The sequence below is a fragment of the Pleurodeles waltl genome, chromosome 2_2 (assembly GCF_031143425.1).
Source record: "Pleurodeles waltl isolate 20211129_DDA chromosome 2_2, aPleWal1.hap1.20221129, whole genome shotgun sequence".
NCBI lineage: Eukaryota > Metazoa > Chordata > Amphibia > Caudata > Salamandridae > Pleurodeles > Pleurodeles waltl.
The window spans coordinates 976197872-976223541 of NC_090439.1; the positions used below are offsets into that span (position 1 = coordinate 976197872).

General features: G+C 42.5%; 1 protein-coding gene across 3 annotated transcripts in view; it reads left to right on the forward strand.

The window, feature by feature from the left end:
* COL14A1 (collagen type XIV alpha 1 chain) overlaps nt 1-25670 on the forward strand; it is a 443381-nt gene that overhangs the window by 161638 nt on the left and 256073 nt on the right. For all 3 annotated transcript variants that reach the window (XM_069220679.1, XM_069220680.1, XM_069220681.1), the window contains 2 exons: nt 17905-18060; nt 23445-23564. In XM_069220679.1, coding sequence (XP_069076780.1) covers nt 17905-18060; nt 23445-23564 — 276 coding nt within the window. The remainder of the gene's footprint in view (nt 1-17904; nt 18061-23444; nt 23565-25670) is intronic.

The window sequence follows — 25670 nt, forward strand, 5'->3', positions numbered from 1 at the left end:
TAGCGACGAAATTGAAGTGAAACAGAAAAGGCTGAAAGAGAAGGTGATGATGATGCAGCTTAAGGCAGCTCAGACAGGTTTGCAAGGTCTGCAAGGTTTGCAAGGGATGCAAGGGTTCCAACAGCAGGTACCGCAACCGCAGCCGCAGTTGCAGGGAAACATGGCGTTTCAGCCACAGGCGAGAGGCAGAGGCAGAGGAGGTTTTGTGAATAATGGTCCGGATTTGAACACTGTTGTGACGGGTGTGCAGGCAATGAAGAAGGTGATGCCGTGTCACGTGTGCGGAATAATCGGTCATTGGAAACGCGAGTGCCCGATGGTGGTGCAGGAAGGTGCAGGTGCAGGTGCAGGTGCAGGTGTTGGTCAGCAAAACAGTGATGTCAATGCATTTCAGACAATGAGGGGACCGAAAATGAGAGGTCCAAGTCCAAATTTCCAGACCATAAATCAATTGCAGGGATTACAACCGATGCAGCCGCAGCAGATGCAGATGCCTCGTATGCAGATGACGCAAATGCAGCCGATGCAACAGCAGTTACCTATGGTACCTAATCAGCAAATGCAAATACCCTTGGCACCAATGAGTCAGCAGCAAGTGATGGTTCCTCCACAGGTCTCGGGTCAGGTAATGAGTACAAATGGCACCGAACAACAGTTCCCATTACACAGTGAGAGTGGAATAAACAATGTATGGGAGAGTGAAAGTTCAGGAGAAGAAGGAGATTGTGTGCTTGCGGCATCCTTGGAAGTTGATCAAAGGGGTCCGTACGTAGAGGGAAGAGTAATGGGGCATCGTGTCTCATTCTTGGTTGACACGGGAGCGACACGTTCAACAGTTAAGAGCAGTGAAGTACCAAATTTGCCACTCTCAGGGAGGACAGTTCAAGTGGTGGGAGTAGCAAACAGACATCTGACGAACCCAATAACAGATCCGGTACCAGTCAGCATCGGTAACTATCAAGGGGTACATCAGTTTGTGGTATGTGACTCAAGCCCGATAGCGCTGTTAGGAAGAGACCTATTGTGCAAATTGGGTTGTTCGATCATGTGTTCGAACGAGGGAATAACAATACAGACGAGCAGTGATGGGGAAGAAGAGGACAGTGTAGAGGGGGATGAAATGGAAACGGTCGATGAAGAGTATCCTCTGATTTGTCTTTTCCCGATGATAACTGAAGAAGATATTCCAGCCGAATTACGGGAGACAGTCGGAAAGGAAGTGTGGGACATGACAGGGAAAGAGGTGGGATTGATGAAAGGAGTGGAACCAGTGAAAGTGGCTGTAAAGCCCAATGCAATCTTTCCCCAGACCCCACAATACCACATGCCACAAGATACCCTCATGAAAGTTGCTCAACTCATTGACGAATTTGTAAAACAGGGGGTACTGAAAGAAGTGTTAAGCAGTCCATGTAATTCACCAATAATGGGACTAATAAAGCCGAGTGGAAAGGTCCGACTCGTGCAGGATCTGAGGAAAATAAATGACATCATAGTCAAGTGCTGCCCTGTCGTACCGAATCCAGCTGTGATAATGTTTCAAATTCCTTGCGATGCCGAATGGTTCTCAGTCATCGATTTGTCACAAGCATTCTTTTCTGTGCCTCTGCATGAGGACAGCCAATTCCTCTTTTGTTTCAAATTCTTAGACAGAGTATACAGTTGGTGTCGAATTCCTCAAGGGTTTTCTGAGTCACCGTCGATATTCAATCAGATTCTAAAGAAAGATTTGGAAGCATTAGAATTGCCATTCGAGTCAACCCTAGTACAGTACATTGATGATTTACTGGTTGCATCAAAGACAGAAAGTGGCTGCACAGCCGATACCATTGCTCTGTTGAATCATTTGGGAAGGAATGGACATAAGGTGTCTCCTTCCAAGTTGCAGTTCTGTCAGAAGAAAGTGAAATACTTGGGTCACCAGATAGAGAAAGGGTCACGGAGAATAATGAAGGAAAGAATAAGAAGCGTATTACAAATGGGTCCACCAAAGACAAGGAGGGAGGTGAGGAAGTTTTTGGGAATGGTGGGATACGACAGCCAGTGGATCCCCAACTTCTTGACTCTAGCAAAGCCCCTACTGAAACTGACCCAGAAGGATGCCTTGGATCAAATTGAACTGAAAGGAGATGAGATGGATGCTTTTGTTGAATTAAAGGAATGCATGTGCAGGGCTCCAGCTTTAGGTATGCCTGATTACACGAAGTCTTTCACATTGTTTTGTCATGAACGTGATGCATGTTCTCTGTCTGTCTTGACTCAAGCCCATGGTGGCGTAAACAGACCAGTAGCGTATTTTTCAGCTACTTTGGATCCGGTCGCAGCAGCACTCCCAGGGTGTTTGCGCGCCGTAGCAGCAGTTGGTATCAGCCTCACTCAGAGTGAAGGAATAGTGATGGGACACCCAGTAACAGTCATGGTCCCTCACTCAGTCAAGATACTTTTGACCCGCTCCCGAACGCAGCACATGACAGGAGCAAGACTTACAAGGTATGAAACGATTATTCTGGGCTCACCGAATGTGCAGCTGAAAAGGTGCACTACGTTGAATCCAGCAACCTTGCTTCCTGGAGAGAATGCTGAAATTGAGAACGCTGAAGACGTCGAGCATGACTGCCTTCAGGTGACTGAATTTTGCACAAAACCTCGACCGGACATCAAGGATACTAAGCTTGATGAAAATGACCAAATTCTTTTTGTTGATGGTTCCTGTCTAAGAGATGGGATGGGGATTTTGAAAGCGGGATATGCTGTCTGTACTGTAACAGGGGTCTTGGAAGCGGGATGGCTCCAAGGAGTTTATTCTGCACAAGTAGCAGAACTTGTAGCCCTTACTAGAGCATGTCAATTGTCTGCATTGATGAAAGTCACCATTTATACTGATAGTCAATACGGGTTTGGGATTGTGCATGACTTTGGACAACTATGGTCACAGAGAGGTTTCCTGACTTCTTCAGGATCCCCAGTGAAGAACGGGGAGAGGATAAGGGAATTGTTACATGCCATTCAAGTACCAGCTGAAGTTGCAGTGGTAAAGTGCAGTGCTCACACGAAAGGACAGGACTATGTGTCTCTGGGAAATGCATATGCGGATCAAGTCGCAAGATTTTGTGCCTTGAACTGTATATTACTCAGGGATGATTGGAATACGATAAATGAGCCAGAACTCGAACCGGCTGAAGCTTTTGCCTTGAAGGTTGTAGATACGATAGATGAACTAAAAGCATTACAAAATAATGTCAGGGAGGATGAAAGAGATTCCTGGATTAAATCACAATGCATAAAGAGACAAGACGAGTTATGGGTTTCACATGAGGGAAAATTTGTTTTGCCAAATAGTCTCTTATCACAGCTTGCGCGGTTCTATCATGGGCAAGCTCACCTAGGGAGAGATGCCATGATAAGATTGTTCAAAACTGATTGGTTTAACCCCAGATTTCGTCAAGCTGCAGAAGCAGTTTGCCATCGATGTGTCACTTGCCAGCAGATGAACCCAGGAAAGGGAACAGTTGTGAACGCGAGTCACATTGGTAGGGCAAGCGGGCCTTTTAGTCGAATGCAGATGGACTTCATTGAGATGCCTGTGCATGGGGGTCTGAAATATGTGTTGGTGATTGTGTGCATTTTTAGTCACTGGATTGAGGCATACCCCACACGTAGAAATGACAGCCTTACAGTTGCAAAGCTATTATTGAGAGAGTTGATACCACGTTTCGGATTCCCGATCTCTTTAGAATCAGATAGGGGAAGTCACTTCAACAACGAGGTGATAAAGTTACTCTGCGAAGCACTGAACATTGAGCAAAAACTGCATTGTAGCTATCGCCCTGAAGCATCAGGACTGGTGGAGCAGATGAATGGTACACTGAAATCTAGAATGGCGAAAATATGTGCATCGACAAATTTGAAATGGCCTGACGCATTGCCCTTAGTGCTAATGTCAATGAGAAACACTCCTGATAGAAAAACTGGATTGTCTCCGCACGAAATTCTCATGGGCAGGGCTATGAGACTTCCTGCAGTTCCCGCAAACGCGCTTTTGAATATTACAGATGATATGGTGTTAGACTACTGCAAAGGACTGGCTGACGTGGTTCGCTCTTTCTCTCACCAGGTGGAAGCAACCACCTTGCCACCGATCCAAGGTCCAGGACACGCACTGAAAGCAGGTGACTGGGTCGTGGTGAAGAAGCACGTGAGGAAGTCGTGCCTGGAACCCCGTTGGAAAGGCCCTTTCCAAGTGATCCTGACGACAACTACCGCTGTGAAGTGTGCGGGAGTTCCCAACTGGATTCACGCCAGTCACACAAAGAAGGTGCTGTGTCCCACAGATGAGGAAGTTGAAGCGCTGAAATTGCCAGTGCCTGATAAAACAGTGCCGAGTGCTGAGACAGAACAGAAGCGAACTGAAAGCGAACAGGCAGAAGCAGGAGAGAGAGAGATATTATTGGAGAACGAAGAGTCTGACTCACTTGGGGAAGGCCAAGGAGAAAGTTCAGACAGCGACGAAGCAGCTGAAGGTGACAAAGAACCTGAAGCAGCTGAGGGTAGCAAAAAGCCTGAAGCAGCTGAAGGTGACAAGTAGCCTGAAGCAGCTGAAAGTGATAAAGAGCCTGACGAAAGTAACGGTGACGAAGGGCTCAAAAAAGTTGAAAAGGCAGGAGAGCCTGATCAGAGGAGGGCTTTCCCAGAAACAGACGATACAGAAAAAGAAAAGGAGAACGTGATTGACTCCCCAGAAGGAGGGAACGAAGCAGAACAGAACGAAAAGGTTCAAGCTCCCACAGAAAAGACAGCAGGTCCATCAAATGGACATGGTGCAAAGAGAAGACTAAGTATCTCACCAATAAAAGAAAGGGGTAAAGAAAGTTTGAACGAAGGAGGAAGGCCAAAAGTGAAAGAGAAAAGAAAGGAAGTGACTGTCGTGGAACAATCGTCAAGTGAGGAAAAGGACTTGACAAAAGAGGAAAGTGCCAGCGAAGCAGAGTCGAAAAGAGAAGCAAAATTGAAAAGGAAAAGGATACCAAACAGGAGATATTCCGGTCCTGAATGGGCATATGCAGTCAATGATGATTGGACTGACGAGTTTGTATCTCTAAGCATCGAGAACGAAGAAGAAGAAGAGATACCAATAGAAAAGAAAAGTTTCATAGACTCTGTCGATTGAAAGAGTAATAAATGATATTGCTTGCTACATTCTAACGTGAAAGAAACAACCAGCTGAGACATTGTTAAACCGGACGAGACTTGCTAAACTGATAAAGACTGTGTTATTGCCGAATTGAGACAAATGCTGCTAACCGATAAGTGACTGGCCTTTTGAAGAAGACGGTGTGAACATTGCGCTCGTTCAGCTTTGTAACTGAATTGCTAAGTAGTTTCATTTATAGGTGCTTCTAGCTCTCTGATTCTATACAGATCATGACTAGGTACGCTACGCAAAATAATAGAAAGAAATATTGTAAATATGTGTGTATAGGCTTGGTAATTACATGTGTAATAATAATAATGGCAATTGTGTTTGGAATGCATGGAAAGGGTGAAAGTGAGAATATCGAGGCTTCTACTATTGCTCCTGTTACTGTCACTGAACTAACCCCATTGAAAAGACTAGCATTGGATGAGAGGCTCTTGCACGATAAGAAAGAGCTTTCGTATAACGTTTTCTATCGCTTGCTAACAGAGTATGTTGAAACTATGGATGCAAAAGATTGTTATGTGTGTACCCAGATACCGACATCAGTAAAGGAAGGGGTAACTTATCACCACATGCCTCTTACATATGGGATTACATGTAGTATAGTAATGTCTAGGTTTTATGGTCAAACTAACATACAGTATTTTTACTCAAATTATGATGTTACCTTTGCTTATGTTCCTATAATAGCACAGCTAAGCCAGATTGCTAAAGATTGGGATGCTAAAATAATGAGGGAATTTTTCGAGCCAATGCAACCTTTTGAAACGGCTCATGCTCATAGGGAGAACCTTACTTGCTCAGTCTCTGCTGTAGAAATAAGCTTTTTAGATCGCACAGATGATAGAAGAGCACAAATGAAGGCGAAATTAGAAAAGGAGCTACATAAGAGGACTTCAGTAGATAATTATGATTTTGCTGCTATAAAGACACAAGGGAAAATAGCTTTAGATGCTTGGCATGTAGGGAAATTTTGTATATATCGAGGAGAATCTTATTATGACAATATTTTTGTAGGAGCGAGTGAGTGTAAACATACGTTTATCTTTAAGGCCAAATGGACATTCATGATGAACGGACTTGACCCTGTCATTCCAGGTGTATATTACATTTGTGGGCATAATGCCTATTATCGTCTTCCAAAGGGATGGTGGGGGAGATGTTATTTGGGTATAGTGTTCCCAAAGGTTTATCAACTGGATGACGTATCGATGATTCAAAAGACATCTGGATCCCATCGTATCCAGAAGAGAGAGACCGCAGCTGCTGTGGTAGGTGATATATTTGGAGCCATGATTCCTTCATTGGGAGTTGTGTTGAATGCCATCAAAATAAGAAAGTTGTCTACTATAGTGGATAACATGTTAACAAAGTTTTCAGGCGCTATAATCCTGATAGATGCTGAACTTGCAGCGGAAAGAGCTATGACTCTTCAAAATAGGCTTGCTTTAGACATTCTTTTAGCAAAGGATGGAGGCGTTTGCAAAATGATTGGTGCCCGACACTGTTGTACCTATATACCTGACAATAGTGTGAAAATTAAAACTATGCTTGCTAATCTAACAAAAGAAAGTGCAGATTTGAAGGAACTGAAAGAACCAGGAGTGTGGGAGAAGGTTGGAAAAGGACTTGCTTCAGTGGGACATTGGATTGGGGGAATTTGGAATGGAATATTGCTAAAAATAATAGAGGGAATTTTAATAGTGATAATTTGTGTAATTGGAATTTGGGGAATAAAAAGGGGAATAATAATGATTATGGAAAGAATTAAAAGAAGAAAGGAGGAGAACATTATGAAAAGAATGGCAGAAGAATACAAAGCACAAACTAGGGGAACTAAAAGGAAAAGGGAACCGACAGAATTTTAATGGAATAAAATTTGTGGGCTAAATTTGTGTGATGACAAGTAGTCATCAGAGGAGGGATTGATGAAGCAGAAAATGAAGGTTTTGATTTATTAACGCTTAAACGTAGTGTGAAATAATCATGTGTGACATTAACCGAACTAATAAAGATTGTACGGGGACAAAATGTGCCCTCAGAGTAGTTTGCCATCATTTATACGCGTGCTTTATATAACGTGGTGTATTAGAATTGCACTAATCCGACATAATCATAAACGTGTGCTATGATTTGCTTGTTTGAAATGTTTTAGCTTAGCATTACTTTAGCGGAGGCTTTGGCCTAGTCGCCTGGTCTCACGGTTTAGATGCTCGTATTTTTCCACTGTGCTAATAAACGTGTATTTTTGCTTGAAGCTTTACTTTTCCACAGAAACTGTTCACATGCTTATCTTAAAGTTAGTGCCAGCCTGGCATATTTTCTCTTTAATTCAAGGTCGACTTGCAGGTGCGGACAATGGAGGCTCTGAAAGTGAGCTAATTGGGAGACAATGTTGCGATTTGCGTACCCATCTCCAAGGATAATGTATGCTTAAGTAAAAGCTTGAGAACTGTCGTTTTTGATTGGTCAATTTGAAGCTAACCTATGAACCCTCCAATGGAGACCCTACTGGATTCGAACTGTTGTCTATAAAAACCCAGGTGCACGAGAAGAAGGTAGCCATTGAGCCATTACAGCCATTACCAGCTCGATACCCGCCATTTTGCAGACTTCGTAGCTATTATGGCCCACTTTGCTGCGACGCCATTTTGAGAGACTTTGATGCTTTCTCTAATCGAGAGAAAGAGACTTTGATGATTCTTGCCCTAGAGACTTTAACTTTGATCCCTTTGCATGAAGTAGTAGTTTTACCTTGCCGCCGTGAGGCAATTGCCCCGTCCACCCCTGCCCCTTAGTCCCGTCCCATGCCGATCGAAACGGTACCCATGATGACCGAAGAACGGTACCTGTGAGACGAAGACTTCCTTGTATGCTGATCGTAATTGGTAAATATGAAAGGAAAATTGTAAAATTGCATTGTGTTTCTTTTAGGTAACCAACTGCTGATTTTGATAAGGGCCCTAGCTAGGAGTTTTTTCTAAATTAATGTTGCTAAATTGTTTTTGCATGAAGTCCCACATGCTGATGCTAATTTGAGGTTAGATGAGGATTCCATATGTCGCACGATGCAATTTGAGATCTTGTTATGCTGACTAAATGTACGCAATTAGCCCATTACAGATTATCGTATTAGTGCTTTGCATTGCCATTATCGAATGCCTTGTGATTCAAATGCTACATAGATTACACTTGTTTCGACGTTATGGACAGCTATTAATGTTCATTTATGTTTATCATTTGGTGTTGAGACACATATATATTGTGCTAGCTTTGTTAATATAGGGAAATAAATTCACTAACTTTGAATAAATTGGTGTGGTTATTCCTGACTGAAAGGTCAGGGTTCGCCGAAATGTATTCTGGATTAATTGTTAAGTGTTATGTTGTTCAAGGTGTTGCTTATGTTCGTTATTGATTATCGAAAATGAGATTGATCGATTAAGAGTACAGAGAGTTCCCACTTAGTCAAAAGATTCATCGGCCTAAAGAGCGTCCGAACACAGGTAAATTATTACTACGGACCGCTCTATCACCTCTCACTAAATTCCATCCAAGAGAAATTGGCTGTGCAAGAAAGAAAGTGGCAGCTTTATTCTGAAGGCCAAATCTCCATCCTTTGCCCGCTCGATGCCCTCTTGGCCCAGCCTGGCGCCTAAATCATGTCCCACTAAAAGGCCTATATGAAAACTTGACTAAGTTATGACAGTTTCTGCTTCCTGACTTTAAATGCCCTACAGAATAAATAGTTTTTATTGTCAACCAACTCTTAAACCTCGATGTTTAAGACTACTTTTATCTGGGTTGGGGTGCATATTTTTTTCCTTTCGCTCCTTTTACTTTAGTAGTTTACGAACTTTATTACAGTTTTACTTTGCTTGGTGTTTCTATAAAGAACTACAAAACACCTTGCAAATAATGCATTAAAAACACCATCGATGTCCAGTGAACATTTTCTTTATCCCTTGACTGGTTTGTTGTGTATATTTTGTTTCCTGAACGTCAATTAACTTTTGCGAGGGCCTTGAGACCAGCCAACCTACCAAAAGGAAGTCCAGGGTTACCAGTGAGAACGTTTGCTACTTCTCAGTCCACCTCTCGTTTGTTTATAAGTAGCTGTGATTTCTTTGTTGACAGTTTTGAATGCTTCGATTAGCGCTTAGAAATCGTTACTTTCTCTTGCTCTTTCTGTCCTACTTTTATTCCGCAATAGTGACTTATATTAAATAAAAAATGGAGAAGTTAGTAGTGAATAAATGTCTGACGGTTGTACGACTCAGAAACCCTGAAACCTGGTGCACAGGTGATGGAGTGTCAATGGCTGAGATTAATTCAAGCATTTCACCCATCACTTTTTGTATTCTTCATTGTTATGCCCTAGGTGTGACGGCTATGCCCAGACATGGCTTCCAAGCTCACTTTGCTACCTGGCATGGCAGCTAGGCTGTTCATATTGACCAGGACAAACACCTGCATATGGCTGGGTGTAATCTGGCGTGGCAGGGTGGGTAAAAAAACACCCCAGTGCACTTGGGTGCGGCCCTGCATAATTACCCCTGGCTGGGAATAATTCAAGCCTTCCATCCACCCCGCTTTTGAATTCTGAAGTTACAGGGAAAATCAGTGTGGAAATATTCTTAACCTCCTTGTATTTGTTCCACTCGCAGACCTGGCATATTCACTCTGACAAACCTCAGTAGAAGAATCTAAAGAAAGAAGATATTTACAGGTTTTTTTAGGTGGATCTGCCCTCTCCTCATAGCAGATGTCTGGCTATAAAACCTCTTGAGAGATGCACACAGCAGTCACTCTCTGCTCTGAGGTTAAATCGCAATGTTGCAGGAAGTCTTACACCTGCAGATAGCGTGTTTCTTCTTTGAAGAAGTATATAGCAAAATACCCTCCATCCCGTTCTTTATATTTTCAGGTCTGGTGTTAGTTAAGACCTTTTAATATAACTAAAATTATATTTGTAATATACTTACTTGAAGGCACTCTCAGCTAGCCCTCTTTATCTATTGGTCTCTTATTGTGTCATTCACAGTTTAATCCCACCCACTACAGCACAAGGAATGGGGCAGTGGGCCATCCCACTTCAGCCATTGGCTAACTTCACTGTGAGTGACAAAATTAATCTATTCCATTCAGTTTTGCTTTTAGCCAGTTTTTTTAGATGGATATGGGCTCAGTAGCCCGCCAACAATAAATTTTTACAAAAACCATGATAGAACAAAACAAGCATTGACAAAGTCAAAAGACTGTCAGGAAGCTCTAGGCCTATTGGTTTTGCCAATGCTTGTTTTTCTAGTAACAGTTGCAGCCTCGAGGAAACCGCTCATCTACCATTGGTTGTTTTTCTTGATTCCTAACATGACCTCTACACAAGAATAACATCAATGAGTTAAGAGGAATATTGAAATAAATGGTCGCTAAATATGGACTTTTTAATACTATCTTTGGATCCATTGTCCGCATGAGAACCATTCAAGTGCTTCTCTAGACTCCGATCTCTACCTTCATAGAACCTGCTTGTTGGTGAAACTTTCCAATTATGCACAGATGGCCAGACCCTGTGGCCACATACAGACCGGGTCAGGGCATCACCTTGTGCATCTGTACCATGAAACCCTTGAAGGGTAACTGGATATACAGTTTCTCTGTCACAACTGAAAGTGTTGGGGATCTGACCTAAGTCTTTAAGTAGAGAAGACTTTCACAAACAACTGAGAGGCTATGACGGAATGCAACCTTTTTCCACCCCTCATCCGTGAAAATGTGAATATCTACTGACCGTTGCATGTGCTTTGGGCGCTGGGTAAACTATACAATGACTTCCTTCCATCTCCTGTCTTTTTGCTCCTTTCTTTCTGAAGTAAAGCAGAATAAGTTTCGAAGGTAACAAGAAAAGCGAAGTATCTGGCCACTCCATAGGTTACACTAGAGAGCCCTACGTCTTATATACTGCTTGGTCTAGACAGGTGGGGATCTTCCACATATACAGACCGTCATTCTCCAGACAACATCACAAAATAATTTTGTCATGTTATTATTCTCCAGAGCCCACTTTTGACCCACTGTCCGAAGCCTCGGGCAGAAGTAGGAGGAGGTCAGAGTTTCAGGGATAAAGTGCTCAGCTTTCTCCTTTCTTAATTCCTCTCGAGACTGAGCCATCAGGTAATCTGTGGTTGAATATTCTTGCTCCCAGCATGCTTCCTCTGCATGTCCTTTGTGGTATACCGTGCACTACATTTAGAAACTTTATTTTATAAGTCATCTTGCCATTAAAATAGACTCTATAAATTAATTTAAAACTATATTCTTGCTAAATCCAATGTTCTCTATTTTTACCTAGTGGCCTTTTTAAGGCCCTTAAATGGCATTTTGGGTTGAGAGCAAACTGTTGTTATGCTTACATTATTGACAGTGCTTAAACAAACTGGGTCATCCCTCCCTCACAAACCTTTCATTACAGGGTGAATGATGATTCTTATGTAGACAATAAAGTTTGAAGATTCAACAGATACTAAAACTTGCAAACGTGCTTCAGAGTATTCATGGAAGCCAAGCCTTCCCTTGTCTTGCTGTGTGTACCGGAATGTATGACTTCCTGTATCAGTGCTTAAATTGTAAATAACAAGGTGCCGGTGCTCAAAGCTCTCCTCTTAAACACGCGGCTGCTGCAATTAAATGTGGGAACACGGAATATTGAGGTCGCGTAATCCTAAAGCCATCTCGGGCCACTTCATTCCATTTACAGCCCCTCCCTGCCCCTTCAGCTCACTTTTGCAGCTTTCTGCTTTTTCCGATTGTGACGCTTTTTTGTTTTTCTCTTCCTCCGTTTTTCCCATATGTGTCTTTTGCTCGCAGCAAATGCTTGAGGGCGAAGAATAAGCACCGACCCTCAACAATAAGTGGCGGTGCTCAGCACCGGAAACAACAAGCACAAATTAAGCACTGCCCTGTATCTTCTTAGTCTCTGTGTACATACACTTTTCAAGGTGAGTGAGTGATTGAACAGGGAGAGAGCCATCTTACGAGTTCACACTACTCATTTAGGTGTGCCTTGCAACCAGCAATGAGGTGTCAGTTTGTGGCCAATGCTAAAAGCCTGCTCAGAAGCTTTTACTAAAAGCCGGTGTAAAGTTCTCAGACCCGTGGCAGTAGACTACCAGGCTTCATGTGTGCAATCAAATCTTCTGCTGTGATTTGTAGCATCTGTAGATAATGTAATTACTGCTGTAACAGCCTGAAACGAGGAAGGTGCGATAGGGCAGACGTACCTTTTTTTATTTGTTACATAAAAGGTTAAACATATTGCTTTATGGCCTGTGCTGATAATGTCCTTTATCTCTGTTTAACCTGCTGACAACCCTGACGGATTAATGGCATCAGGAAATTCTGGTAAGGTGCGCCCGCTGCCTACAAAATGGCACAAGTGGCTCAGACCCTAAGAACTTGAGGTCTTCTGGTAATTTCTACTTGGTTACCAATAGTCTCATTAATAAGGCTGTTTTATTGGCCATCTTGAATATGCAAAGGCTGTACAGTGGTGTGAGGCCAGGGTACACGGCGTGCCAGAGGAGGACACACTATGGTGGTCCCACCTAATGATGTAAAGAAGGGACAGCAAATATTCGGGCTTTTGACCTCTGTACACTTTGAAAATGTTTCAAAGGAGTTTTAATTGGATTCTTTATTCCAATGAGCTGAACTGGAGGGTTTTCAAGACAGCCATCAAGTGCGTACCTCACAGCGGCCCAGAATCTTGGATCGGTGCTCTAACTATTTATTCAGGTAAATTTACTGCAGGTATTCAGTGATCTTACTCTGGTGCGCAGTGCCATTCCTCAGCAGAAATGGACCTGAGTGTCATCTGCAAACATTTGTGGTTATAACCAGTGATTTATGATCACCGGCTACAGAACGTGTCCAAATGTTTACAAGCATTGGCAAATGCAATAGCTAGTTATTTAAAAACTCTTTATTTACAGATTTTTTATTACAACACAAAATAGATAAACATCACAATTTCTTGTTCTTCATATCCTGTTTAGCACAAAATATGATGGTTGACCAATCCCACCATGATGTACCCATTAGGTAATGTTCAATCAACATTTTAACTTAAAAACACTCCAGCCTCCTTTCTTCCAGGCTATGGAGGAAGAAGGTAATGCGTGAAGATGGAGTGTTTTTGATGGATGGTTTATTGGTGACCATTAATTGCATGGTGGTGGTGACAGGTTCCTCCACATTTGAATAGAAGGTAGTTTGTGAGGAATAACAGAATTAGCAATATGCTGTTCTCTCTTCTCTGATGAAGGCCTTTTGGAGGGATGAAACATGTTGGTTGGGCTGGATTTAGGCATAGAAGAATAAAAGTGTTTTGAAGACTCTACGGCTCCCATGTATCTGTGGGCTTAATGAAGAACTTGCCATCTTGATGACCTGAATGTTGTTCTCGTTTATGGCTATATAGTTGAATTTCCCAGGTGCCGCATTGTGACTTTTTTAACGCCCCCTTCTATGTTGAGATTGGCATGCATTATTTGGTTTATGAAGAAAAGTTGCACCTTTTTATGAATGGGAAAGAGGACTAGTAGAGAGTAGAGAGCTCGCGATGCTGGAGGCTACCCTGGTCCATGTGCTTCACGTGTTGCAATGTAAAGGCTAACCAAGTCTTTCCCTCCTGATAATGACTCCCCAGTCAGCTAAGGGCATAGCAGAGGGAGCAACCGAAAATACCACAAGGCTGGAATGGACCAGGCTCTTGGGTGGATGCAGGAGGGAGAGTGAACAAAACTAGTTACAGTATGATTGATCTCAGCCTCAGAAATAATGGATTGGTGGATTGAACAGATGAGCTGGGAGTAGGTAAAAGTCTACAATAATGCTAAGTAGTGATTAAAGGAAACTGAGGCTGTTATACAAACTCAACATGTAGAAGTCTAGAAAAAAGAAGCTCCATGTAAAGGTAAGCAATAAACAACAAAGTGATGGAAGGAATGCCTGAATTAACCTGGACAAATGTCAAAGTCCTGTCAAGGTTGTGTCAAGGTCTTTTATCAACTGTCATAAAGGCTATGTTTATTCATAACTGTTTTTTCAATATTATGAAAGGTTCACTCACATAAATATCGTAACACTGTTGTATTCTTTATTTCCATAGTTGAAACCTATTACTCACTATTGTCTATTCCATTTTAGGTAAACTGCAGCAAATTTACATAATAACCAAGCGAGACAAACACAAGTGAGGGCGATTGAAATAGAAAGAAGCAAGCTTTGTAATGCAAAAAAGTCTTCCATCTATGCATTGCAGCCTTGAGGAGTTAACATGTCTTAACATTTTACAGCACTGAAACAAAGAGCTGGCTCAAGTCACAATCATGAAGCTCCCGGGGGAATTCTGTAAAACATGACTCCCATTGGTCGAAACAAAAGAAAATATGCGATTGAGCGAAAATAAGATATTCTGCACAAGCCAGCACTGTTTCTTCTGTTGATTACTTATGCACCTACATGTCTGAAGGCAGTTTTTCTGAAGGCTGGTTGTATCAATCTTTGAAGAATAGGATTGTAAAAGCCCTGCAGCTCTGAGTTTGTATTTTGTTGAAATTGACATCTCATAATAAAAACCTAACCATCCTGTCGCTTATATGAAGCTTTGTGTCAATGGGCTGCCAGTTGCTCTTTTTTCAATTAAATTGCTTTAGTTCCAGTGCATAAAGCAGACCTGAACCAATATCTAGAAGACTAGTTTTACAACTACTTCTCTGGGAATAACCTCATCATTTGATGAGCCACTGATAATGTAAAAAATGTTGGATTCAATGCCATTGAGAAAGATTTTAATACCCATTTTACTATTATCTTTTTTATTATCCCTTTAAATAATACTAGCTCCATACATTGTAAGACCAGTGCAGATTATAGGTTTCAAATTTAGCATCTTCCCTGGTTGGTTGTGTTAGCATTTTTATAGGTATCAAAAAATTTCAAAACTCCTTTTTGGGTCATTATTTCAGATTTCTATGCGCTTTATACGCAGACTGCTTCACTGAACAAAGAAAAGGCAGATGGACTGTTCTTCAAGTCTCCAGGTTATTGTACAGGAGCTGTGGTTCTCTCGCTCTGTATTCCGACTTAACTAAGGATTGCAAAGAGCATTGGTTCTGGGCTTTTGCAAGCTGACAGCTCATGTAATTTCTCCAAGACTTTATTGGAACAGGCTTGATATTCATATATAATTTTTGGGAATTCATTTGAATTTCCCTATTTCCTTAAGGAAATTTTTGTTTTCATTGCCCTTGTTTCGTACATTTTTTTGCTTAGAGGTTTTTCTTCTTTTTGTCTTTTGATAAACTACATAGAACAATCCCAAATGTTGGTGGGCCTCTTTCCGGCTGTCCTAGAGTCTGTAACTCCTACGATAGCAAAAAACAACAGTGTTAGCCGAAACATGTTACCTTTGGTTTTACCTCTCTGAAAGATCCCTGCAAAACGTTGGCTTATGCAAATAGAACAAACCAATCAACTTTTATTATAATTATATATAAAATATAATCGCGGATATCTAGAGCTCACCCCAGCCAGATGCAGGAATTGAGGAGCACATTTATTATTATTTCCCACAGCGCGGTGGGCACGGGAACTCGCTGCACTGCACTGCATGAAAGGCAGAGCGCAGGCAGGCTCCATCCTTACAAAGATATGGAGCATTTCTGTTCTCTCCCTGCACTGGTGCTATGTGTGCTGCCTAGAGGCATGTAGACACCCTTGCACCATAGTGCAAGGGTGCCTGTGTTACAGCATGATTGTCTTTGTGCAGGAAGGAACACCGTAGATGCATATTCCACTCTCTACGTGTGCTGCAGGATGCAGCGCACCTGGAAAGAGGAAGTCACAAAGAGAAAGGAAGATATATCCCCTTGTTATGCCTCGAGGCGCTGCCTTGCATGACTTTATATTTACTAAACCATGCAAAGCCACGCAAACTGACTTTGCTTGCCTTAGTGAATGTAGTGAAGGGCACAAAATATTTTGCCTCGGGGCTGTGCCACATAAGGGACAACAACCCTAACACAAGATCAAGTAAATCTGAGCCTGAATGTCGGAGAACACAATGTGCTTAAGAAAATTCCCCAAAGACCATAAATCTAGAAGGGGACTATGGGACGTTCCAAAGTTGGTAACTGCCATAGTTATAAAATAGTTATAAAACCTATTGAGAGGGAAGGATTCCAAGAAGAATGCTTTTAATTGCCTAAACTCAGTGTTTAAGTCAGAAAGTGGTACAATATCGCACAAAGAGGCAGAAGCAAGAACAGGCTTAGGAGCAAAACCCTGAGAACTACAGGTCACGTTGTGCCTCAACTTCACGCAAACGTTTTCCCATGATTGAAAAAAATAAGGTACACTCGCATCCTAACCGTAACCTTTAACAGACTTGGGCCCATATTTATACTTTTTTAGTGCCGCATTTGCGACGCTTTATAACGCAAAAGAGGCGCAAACTTACAAAATACAATTGTATTTTGTAAGTTTGTGCCGCTCTTGCGTCAAAAAATGACGCAAATGCGGCGATAAAAAAAGTATAAATATGGGCCTTGGTTTTCCACCTGCATAAAACTCCTCCCCTGTGTGGGTGTTGGGAGAGGGAGTACATGAAAATGTATGATTTTCATGGATATATGTATGTAGGCTGTGCACTTTTAGTGTATTTTAAGAAAAAAATGCCTTTGCAAAAATCATAAAAATAAAACCCACCTCTATCAACATTGTTTCTTTTCTGAATTTGCACCAGAGTTCCTAAATCAGCGATAATGCAATCACTTCATCATACGGACGGGTCTGGTCATTGGATACCTTAATGTGTCCAAGTTATGACATCTCCCAAGAATTGAAATTATATGCAAACAATGTGAAGAACTTTGGAAAAGAGTAGCCCCTGCATGTGGCACACCTTGCATTAAGTTCATACCAAAAACCCCATTTAGACTAAGGTGTTTTTTAAGGCATTTTTAAAGGAATAATGGCATGCAGAAATAGTATCTGTGGTGGTTTTATGTCTGCTATTGTCCTTTGCAAAGGAAGTTCAGATGCCCCAGTTCAAAGCACAGGTTTTCCTGGTCTTAATGACCTTTCCTCTATATGAATGAATATGAAGGGACTTTTATTACAGAGAGAATTCTCTTTCTTTAATAAAAATAGAGTTCTTTTAGATAGAATAGAAAACTAGAACATGTTCACTTATGATTGACAGCTGGTTATGCCAAAATGTATTTTAGAGAAACTAAATGCCTGTACTATGCGTGTTAAATAAAGTATTATTTCAGCACACAGAGTGAATCGTCTTTTTTTGCGTCAAGCATACTGATGTCTTGAAATTTCGAGCATGACAAACATTCAAATGGAAAAGTTTTGCTTTGTAATGAAATGGGAATTGCAATGTACAAGTCACATACTAGTTGGCTATATATGGCCAGTTGTTAAAGTGTTATATTGTGTGTGTCTGTGATACTGTGCATACATGATGCCCTTGAGAACACAAGGTTTGAGCTTATATTCAATATTGTGCTACTTTGTATCATAGTTGCACAACAGCAAGTAATGCTAATTCCTATCTGATGTACACCTGAACATTGCTAGGTCAGCCCAGTTTTTGCAGTCTGCTTACAATCCTGTTCTGTTTTTGTGATTTGCAGAAAACCAGTTCACGTGCAAAACGCCGGCAATCGCCGATATTGTTATCTTGGTGGACGGTTCATGGAGCATTGGGAGATTCAACTTCAGACTGGTTCGAAATTTCTTAGAAGGCCTGGTTTCTGCATTCAATGTGGGAAGTGATAAAACAAGAATTGGTAAGTATTGTGTGGTCAGACCAGTATTATTGAAAACACTTCATTGCACCTCACTGTTGTTAATATAGTGATCAATATTAGCATTTGTAACTTGTTTAGTGTTTAAAATTGGGCTGAGGGGAACTGAGGCAGTGGGTGGGGCAGAATAAAATAATTTTCACAAGACAAGACAATTTGAATAGGTGGTAAAGCTTACATTAAGGGCACTAAGGGCTTGGTTATAAGTGGCTCATTAAAGTCCTACCTGTGTGCAAAACCCTATTTATGCGCAGGTTGGAATTACTAATTTGGCTGTATTTAATACGTCCGATAACTAGCGGATGAGTTAAATACCTCAATTGTCATTAACTTTCAGCAGGTCAAACCTGTCAGAATTTGTTGTGGGAAAGTCATCTGGCATTTTCCGTCCCATGGGATTTTCATTTAGTGCGTTAAACACCAGAATCCGCATGTTATTTCCCAACTACTCATAAGAGGTGTGTTTTTGTAATCAGGTGCGATAAATAACATATAAACTCTTAATCAGGCCCTAAGCGTTACATCTCCCGGTTCTTCAGTCAACAACACCCCCAGTATAAACTGCTGATAATTTTTATCTTTATACATTTTAGCTGGCTGTCAGGAAGTCAGTAAATGTAGAGAAAATGAGTAAAGTTAATGATGCCAGGGTAAAGAGGGATTACTTTAACATGTGGCCACGTAAGATAAGTTCCTGCCTAGACACGTTATATATAGTTACAATCATCCTTCTCAGCATGTTTACTGAGATTTTGCCAAAGGCACACATTTCTTCAATCCTGCATTGCAGCGAATGTCCCTCGTGGTCTTTGTTACTCCTCATCCTCCATTGCTTAATACTTGCTAGGTCCTTTCTTCACATTCAGTGCAATCCCTGAAGTAAAATCCAGGGGCATTATAAGTGGAAAATGATAGAAGTATGTGTACCTGCATGCCTCTTACAATGAGACATAAACACTGTGCACAGTTCATTTATGTGTTTGGCCAAGAGATGCAGGAATGTTAGTGGGATTCCAGCCACGTTTGAGTGGAAAATAAACAGTCCATTTTAGAAACTGAGGCCCTGGTTAGGCAATTTCCTTCATATACGCCAACAAAAGTGGGAATGCCAGAAATAACAAATGAAAGTTAAATTAAAGAAAGCCTCTTTCACTAATGGCAAGGAAAATAAAGCTTTACACCCCGCGTTCATTTTGGGCAGAAAATATCGAGGTCAGATGGGCTTTGATCTCTAACTTGTCATCAAAGTCTAGGGGCCTGATTATGACCTTGGTGGAAAACCTCCAAAGCAGGCAGTATTTGCTGCTATGCGATTGTACATGTGCTCTTTGCCCCTGCTCCATTGTCTACATTTTGAAAACAGGCAATTGACTTTTTGTGTTGGAAATTAATAAAAAAGTATAGCTTAAATTGTATTTCAGAAAAACTCTGAACAGTTGGATTTCTTCGTTGTCTCTTGAAGCCAGAGACGCACCATAATTAAGAGTCTCATTCCTTCAATTTATTATGTGCTGTATGATAAAAGACGTCCAGTGGCCAAACCCTTGTTAGGCCCTCCCATTTAATTCTCCGTAGCTAGCCAACCAGACCTGCAATGACCACAGTCCTGAAGTCACAACTATACTCTGTTTACTTTGGGTGTGAAGTGATCCTACACCTGAAATTACTACCATACTGAACTGGCCGCATTCCTGAAATTATTGCATATATTTATCAACATTAGTCCTGATGTGGCTACAATGCTGCAGTACTTATGTTCCTGAAAGTATAGACTTGAAGGGACACCAGACCCTAATTGGCAGCTGTCCTAAAAAGACTGCAGTCCTCAAATATCTGCAACCCTAAAACAATTGCTGTCCTGAATAAAGTCCTGCAGTGCAGAAATGACTACTCGACTCAAGCACTAGTGGCCGCTGTGAAATGATGATCACCCGTAAGGGCTGGTGTTCCGAAGATTGGCTGCAGCCCTGAATTTACCTCAGGTCTAGAATGAGTGCAATACTGAAATCCCTGTATTCCTGGAACTACTAAAGCCTAGAAATGAATATGCTTGTGAAACACCTGCTGTCTTCTCAAACATTATAGCCTAAACTCTTGTTTTAACTGCATTACCGTTTCACATGGCCTTACAGAAACCTGGTTGTGAACAACCCTCACCTTTTCTTAGACACTATGGGGGTCATTCCAACCCTGGCGGTCATCGACCGCCAGGGTGGAGGACCACGGAAGCACCGCCAACAGGCTGGCGGTGCTTCCCTGCCCATTCTGACCGCGGCGGTAAAGCTGCGGTCAGAAAAGGGGATCCAGCGGTTTCCCGACGGATTTCCCCTGCTTGGGCAGAACCTCCATGACGGCGCTGCAAGCAGCGCCGCCATGGAGATTCCGACCCCCTTCCCGCCATCCTGTTCCTGGCGGTTTTTACCGCCAGGAACAGGATGGCGGGAACGGGTGTCGTGGGGCCCCCTAACAGGGCCCCAGAGAGATTTTCACTGTCTGCATTGCAGACAGTGAAAATCGCGACGGTTGCAACTGCACCCGTCGCACCCCTGCAACACCGCCGGCTCCATTCGGAGCCGGCTTCCATGTTGCAGGGCCTTTCCCGCTGGGCTGGCGGGCGCTCCTTTGGCGGGCGCCCGCCAGCCCAGCGGGAAAGCCAGAATGGCCTCCGCGGTCTTCTGACCGCGGAGCGGCCATTTGGCGGTGACCGCATGGCGGGCGGCTACCGCCGCCCGCCGCGGTCAGAATTACCGTCTATATTTCTTCCATGCCATGAACGTACTGGCTGAAAAAAATAGATTATTCACTGCAGTGACTACAGTTTTCTTCAAAATGTTGCTGTGCAAAGGGATCCAGGACAGGTCATTCATGTGATTTGTGCACTGGTTGTGGACTTCTTAATTAATTCCACCACTTTCTAGCTTACAGAAGTAATGCACTGCACCCCAGGAAATTACACCCCTTGGTAAAGTGATGTCCTCTGTTGACCACTCTGCCCACAGACCCCCTGTATACAAATCCTGGTAATACGCCATTGCATTATCTAGAGTGTGAATTCAGAGAATAGGGGTGCATTACAATAGAGGATCCGTACAACCTGTTTGTCAACAGAAGAGTGAAATATCCAGATCATATTTGATATTTGTTTTTGTCAGTGTTTTTTAATGTGCTACATATTGCCTCGCAGTGACTTCAGATCACTGTGAAATGATAGAAGTTCCATTGTAGAAGATGCATAAAAGGGCGAAGCGTAGATAGGGTTTGGCCATATGTGAAGTGTGGTCCGCGATTTGGAATTTCCTCCTTCACTTCTCCTGTTATATCAAATATTCAGCAGAATGGCAGCCTGAAAAGTTCTAGCTTCAGATTTTTTCTGAGCCGGAAGATGAAGGCCCGCCCTTGGATGTACTGTGGTGCCAAATTATGTTAGTAGGCTTGCCGTTTGTTCCAGACACCTTTGTATTTTTTGCAACGGGGTTTGAATTTAAATCTGGGCTCTACTGAGAGCCAGTGGGTAGCATTCAGGGCTATGGTTGTCTTTCCAGAGAATGAGGCAATGGTTGGCCACTTGATTTTGTTATCTTTGCAGTCTGTTCATAACATTTGTGTTGAGCCGTTTATGGTCTGTGTTGCAGTTGTCCACCTGTGCCACTACTAGTACCTGAGCCAGGTCCACCAGACTGTAGAATTAGATCAGTGGAAGGAGTTTGCTAAACATGGTTGGATAATGGTTTACACCTTTGATTGTGCTGTTTGCAGAGCAGATGTTTCTGTCAGCTAGCATTCTCTGATGTCTGACTTTGCTGTGGTTGTGGGTCCCTCAGTTTTTTTGATTGTTTGAACAGCTTGCTCATTGCCTCTCGGATTCACCATTCAAGTCAACGTGGGAGACATCAGCGTGCATATGAAACTAAACTTTGTGACTCTCTAGTATTTACCCCTGGTGGGATCATGAATAAGTGACAGAGAAGACTTTTATAGGACATTACAAGACAAGAGCAAATCCATTATATGGTTATGCTGGACGCTGCCCATTTGCTGAGTGTTCTCTGTAAAGTCGTGTGGTTCATTTTATTGTAGGTTGCAGGGAGTTCATGGAGTGTTTGAGCAACTTGCTTCCCTTTAATTTGTCTGCCCTTATGTTCACTGCAGAGTTGGTCTCCCCTTATATTCACTGGGACAGTCTCTGTTCCTGGAATAGACATGAAATCCCATTTTAAAAGGTGTTTTAGGTGGTGATTGATGTATGCTTGTAGTAGGTTAGTTACTTTTTACTAGACCCTGTAATCCCAGCCCGGACAAACCAGACCTCCCAAACAAGCTGCTGGGGCTACAGGTAGCTATTTCACCCAGGCCATCGCTGTCCATACTCCTGCAACACTTGGGGGATTAGCAAGCGCTCCCCCAGCTCAGCCATCTACTCCCAGAGCTCCTCTTGCCCATGCCACATCATGCACTAAAAGAAATCCTCTGCTTTCATTTACTACCTGCTCTAAGCAGACCGTCAGTGGATGAACTTTGGGCCCCTGGATTACCTGGAATTCAGAAAACACAGGCAATTGTGCCCGCACTGCCGCTTGGTGTGTTCCTTTCCAATCCAGTAACATAACTTGTAATCCCATTATTTTGGTGTGGGAATACCCGCTGGAATAGGTGAGTCAATCCCTTGCTATTGCTGCCCCAAAATACAGAAAATTCATAATAAAGGCCTAGTTGTTTCCATTTGATATATTTGGACATTTAATGTAACTTCTTTATTGCCTGTAAGAGGCAAGAGGTTAGGTTGTCTGAAGAAATTAAATGTTGTTGAGCTAAAGGTAACAGTATCCCCATCATCACTGCGCCTTGAAGGAACTGCAATGCAGATGTTATTAAATAGCAGAGCAGAGTACCCTGCCTACGTGATGACAGATAGAAAGGATAAGAAGCTGGGTGCCTATAAGATTAGTTCATTGGACCAGAAATACACAGACCGAGCCCTATCGACAGCAAAAACTGCACAGTCAATTTTTTTCTATATCCGGTAAGAGTGTATACATAGATCAGTTGTACTATTTAAGTGGCATTTTCCAGTCACTTCTCCATCAGGGGTTCAATTCTTACTGATAAAATCCAGATCACAAATTCATGAATCTCTGACGTTTAAGACACCAACTTCAAACATTTAATTATTGTCAGAAATTGTTGTTTATTGATTCTTCAAAACAAACATATTAAGTATGCAATCCTTACAGGCTCTACTTTTGAAGACTTTTCAGTGGCTCAGCTAGTAAGTAACTTATTAAATTTCAAATGGTGCGCACCAGTGACAACAGCTTGAGGTACAGATGACCATGATATAGAAATTCATGCTCTGTTTTCTTGACTAGGTCTTGCGCAGTACAGCGGCGACCCTCGCATAGAATGGCACCTGAATGCATTTAATACTAAGGATGCTGTGGTGGATGCAGTCCGGAATTTACCTTACAAGGGCGGAAACACATTAACAGGTATGTCATGTTTTTTCATATTTTCTTGAAACGTAGCACTGAACTCTGTAATCGTAAAGAAGGCTTTTCTCCTTCTAATTTGGAACTTCAGATTCTCAGCAAAGGCTTTGTCCCCTTACACCAATTCGTACTTTGTGAGTATTCTGAAAATATTTTCAGATTTATTATCACACAAAATCAGGGGCTCCATTAGGGCTGAGGAGCATCGCTGCCCTTACAGCAGCGGCAGCTGCAAAACCTGTGAAAGAAAAGGATAATAAACTTTGTTTATTATCCTTTTCTTTTAAAGTGACAGGCCATGGGGGTGAAGAGTTCAGCACTCCCCCTCAGAGCGCATGTGTGTTTGGCCGGCCGCCTCGGGCTGGCCAAACACACATGGGCAGTAGGCTCTCTCCAGCCTGGCAACACAGTTTCTGGGCTTGAGAGAGCGCGCAGTCTCCCAGCCTGCCTGGGAGCGAATCCTGACACTGCTTTGAGCAGCTCCAGGATAGGCCACAGGGCAGACTGGGAGCCTGTCCCTTCAGCAGCGACGAGGGACAGAGGAGCGGCAGAGGAAGTAAGTGTTTTTCTTTGTTTTTTCTTTAATTTTTATTTACACCCCCTACCCCTCCTTCACCCTGCGTGTGCCACCCCGCCATTTATCGTTGCTGCGAGCAGGACTGCACAAAATGTATGGCAACATGTATAACTACAAAATGTAAAAGTATAGACATATTTTAGAAGAGAGCCCCATCTCCTCTTACTTTCACAGAGGTGTAATGGAAGACAGTTCTCCACATTTCTGTGGAGAAAAAACAGCAAAAGATTATGCGCAACAAAACTTTGACTCTAACTCTAACCATGTGGACTTTCCATGGTGGGAGAAGAATCAGCCTATTGTAGGGTTTTAATTTATAGGCATGCTCATGAACTGGCGATTATTGCCAGGACCTGTGCCTCAAAACAAGCAAAGGTTTGTGAACTCCATAGAAGCTGGAAATCTAAGGTAGAAGTAGATGCAAAATCTCCTTTCTTCACACTGCTGCTCTGTGCTTTCTTAAGATAGACATTTCACTATGATGTAATTATCATTTGCCCTACTTGATATGGTAGTTTTATATTTTCAAACTTCAATTGTTTGACCTGAGCCACAGTCTGAGCCTATTGGGAAGAGCATATAATGCTTGTTATGTCTACTGTGGATAGGCGATAATGGTATTAGAACCTTCAGCCCATTGAAAGTAGAGTGTTAGAAATAACACAGCGAGAAACAGAGCAAAAGTGATATGTTGGGACGTATGGTCTATTACTGTCATTATAAATTCTCTGCCACCCCACTGTATTCGGTGAAGTGCCAAATGTTTCCATTTTTAATCCGTTCAATAAAATGTCATTGTGAAGCAGTTTACCAATCCTGAACTGTGTCCTTATGTGTGGGAGTTATTTTCTGCCTATGATCACCAAACCATTGTATAATTGACCCTCAGCTAGATGAGGGGCAGGGTGGGGTATCATGTGGAATATCCTATGGTAAGATGACATTTGTGGCCCAACCCTGCTAGTGGATGGAATTCCATGGACCACGTAGGGAGGTCTTAGTGAGCGGTAGCAACTGGTGGCAGACATAAGTGGTGGGGCAAACAAACCATGTGAGACATTGAGAATACCTATAGGATCAACGCCAAAGCCCTCAATAATGGCTCATTATAAACAGTGTTTAAAATGGACCATCACTGAGACCACTGGAGTTGATGCTGGAGGCATTGAGCATTTCTCGCAGTGCCTGTCAGTGGGTCATAAAATTAAAAATAAAATATATTCTTACCCACTGGCTCGCCTCCTCTGGACCTCCTCGCTATTCTTCAGTCAGTCGGGGAGCATGTGGTTTCAGAGCCAACACCCTTAATCACTCCAGACGCTGCTCTCATGATGCTGATAATGTTAAGTAGCATGAGAGAGGTGCCAGGATTGGTTGGATCAGGATTGCTCCAACTCCTTCAGGCACTGGGTGCCTATGCCTGCTCTCCACCCTGCTGTCTAAGACAGCTCAGGTTGGAGAGGTTTAAAGTGCGCATGTCAGGCTAGCCTTCCCAAGACAGCCAGCTAAAATGACATGTGCACATAAAC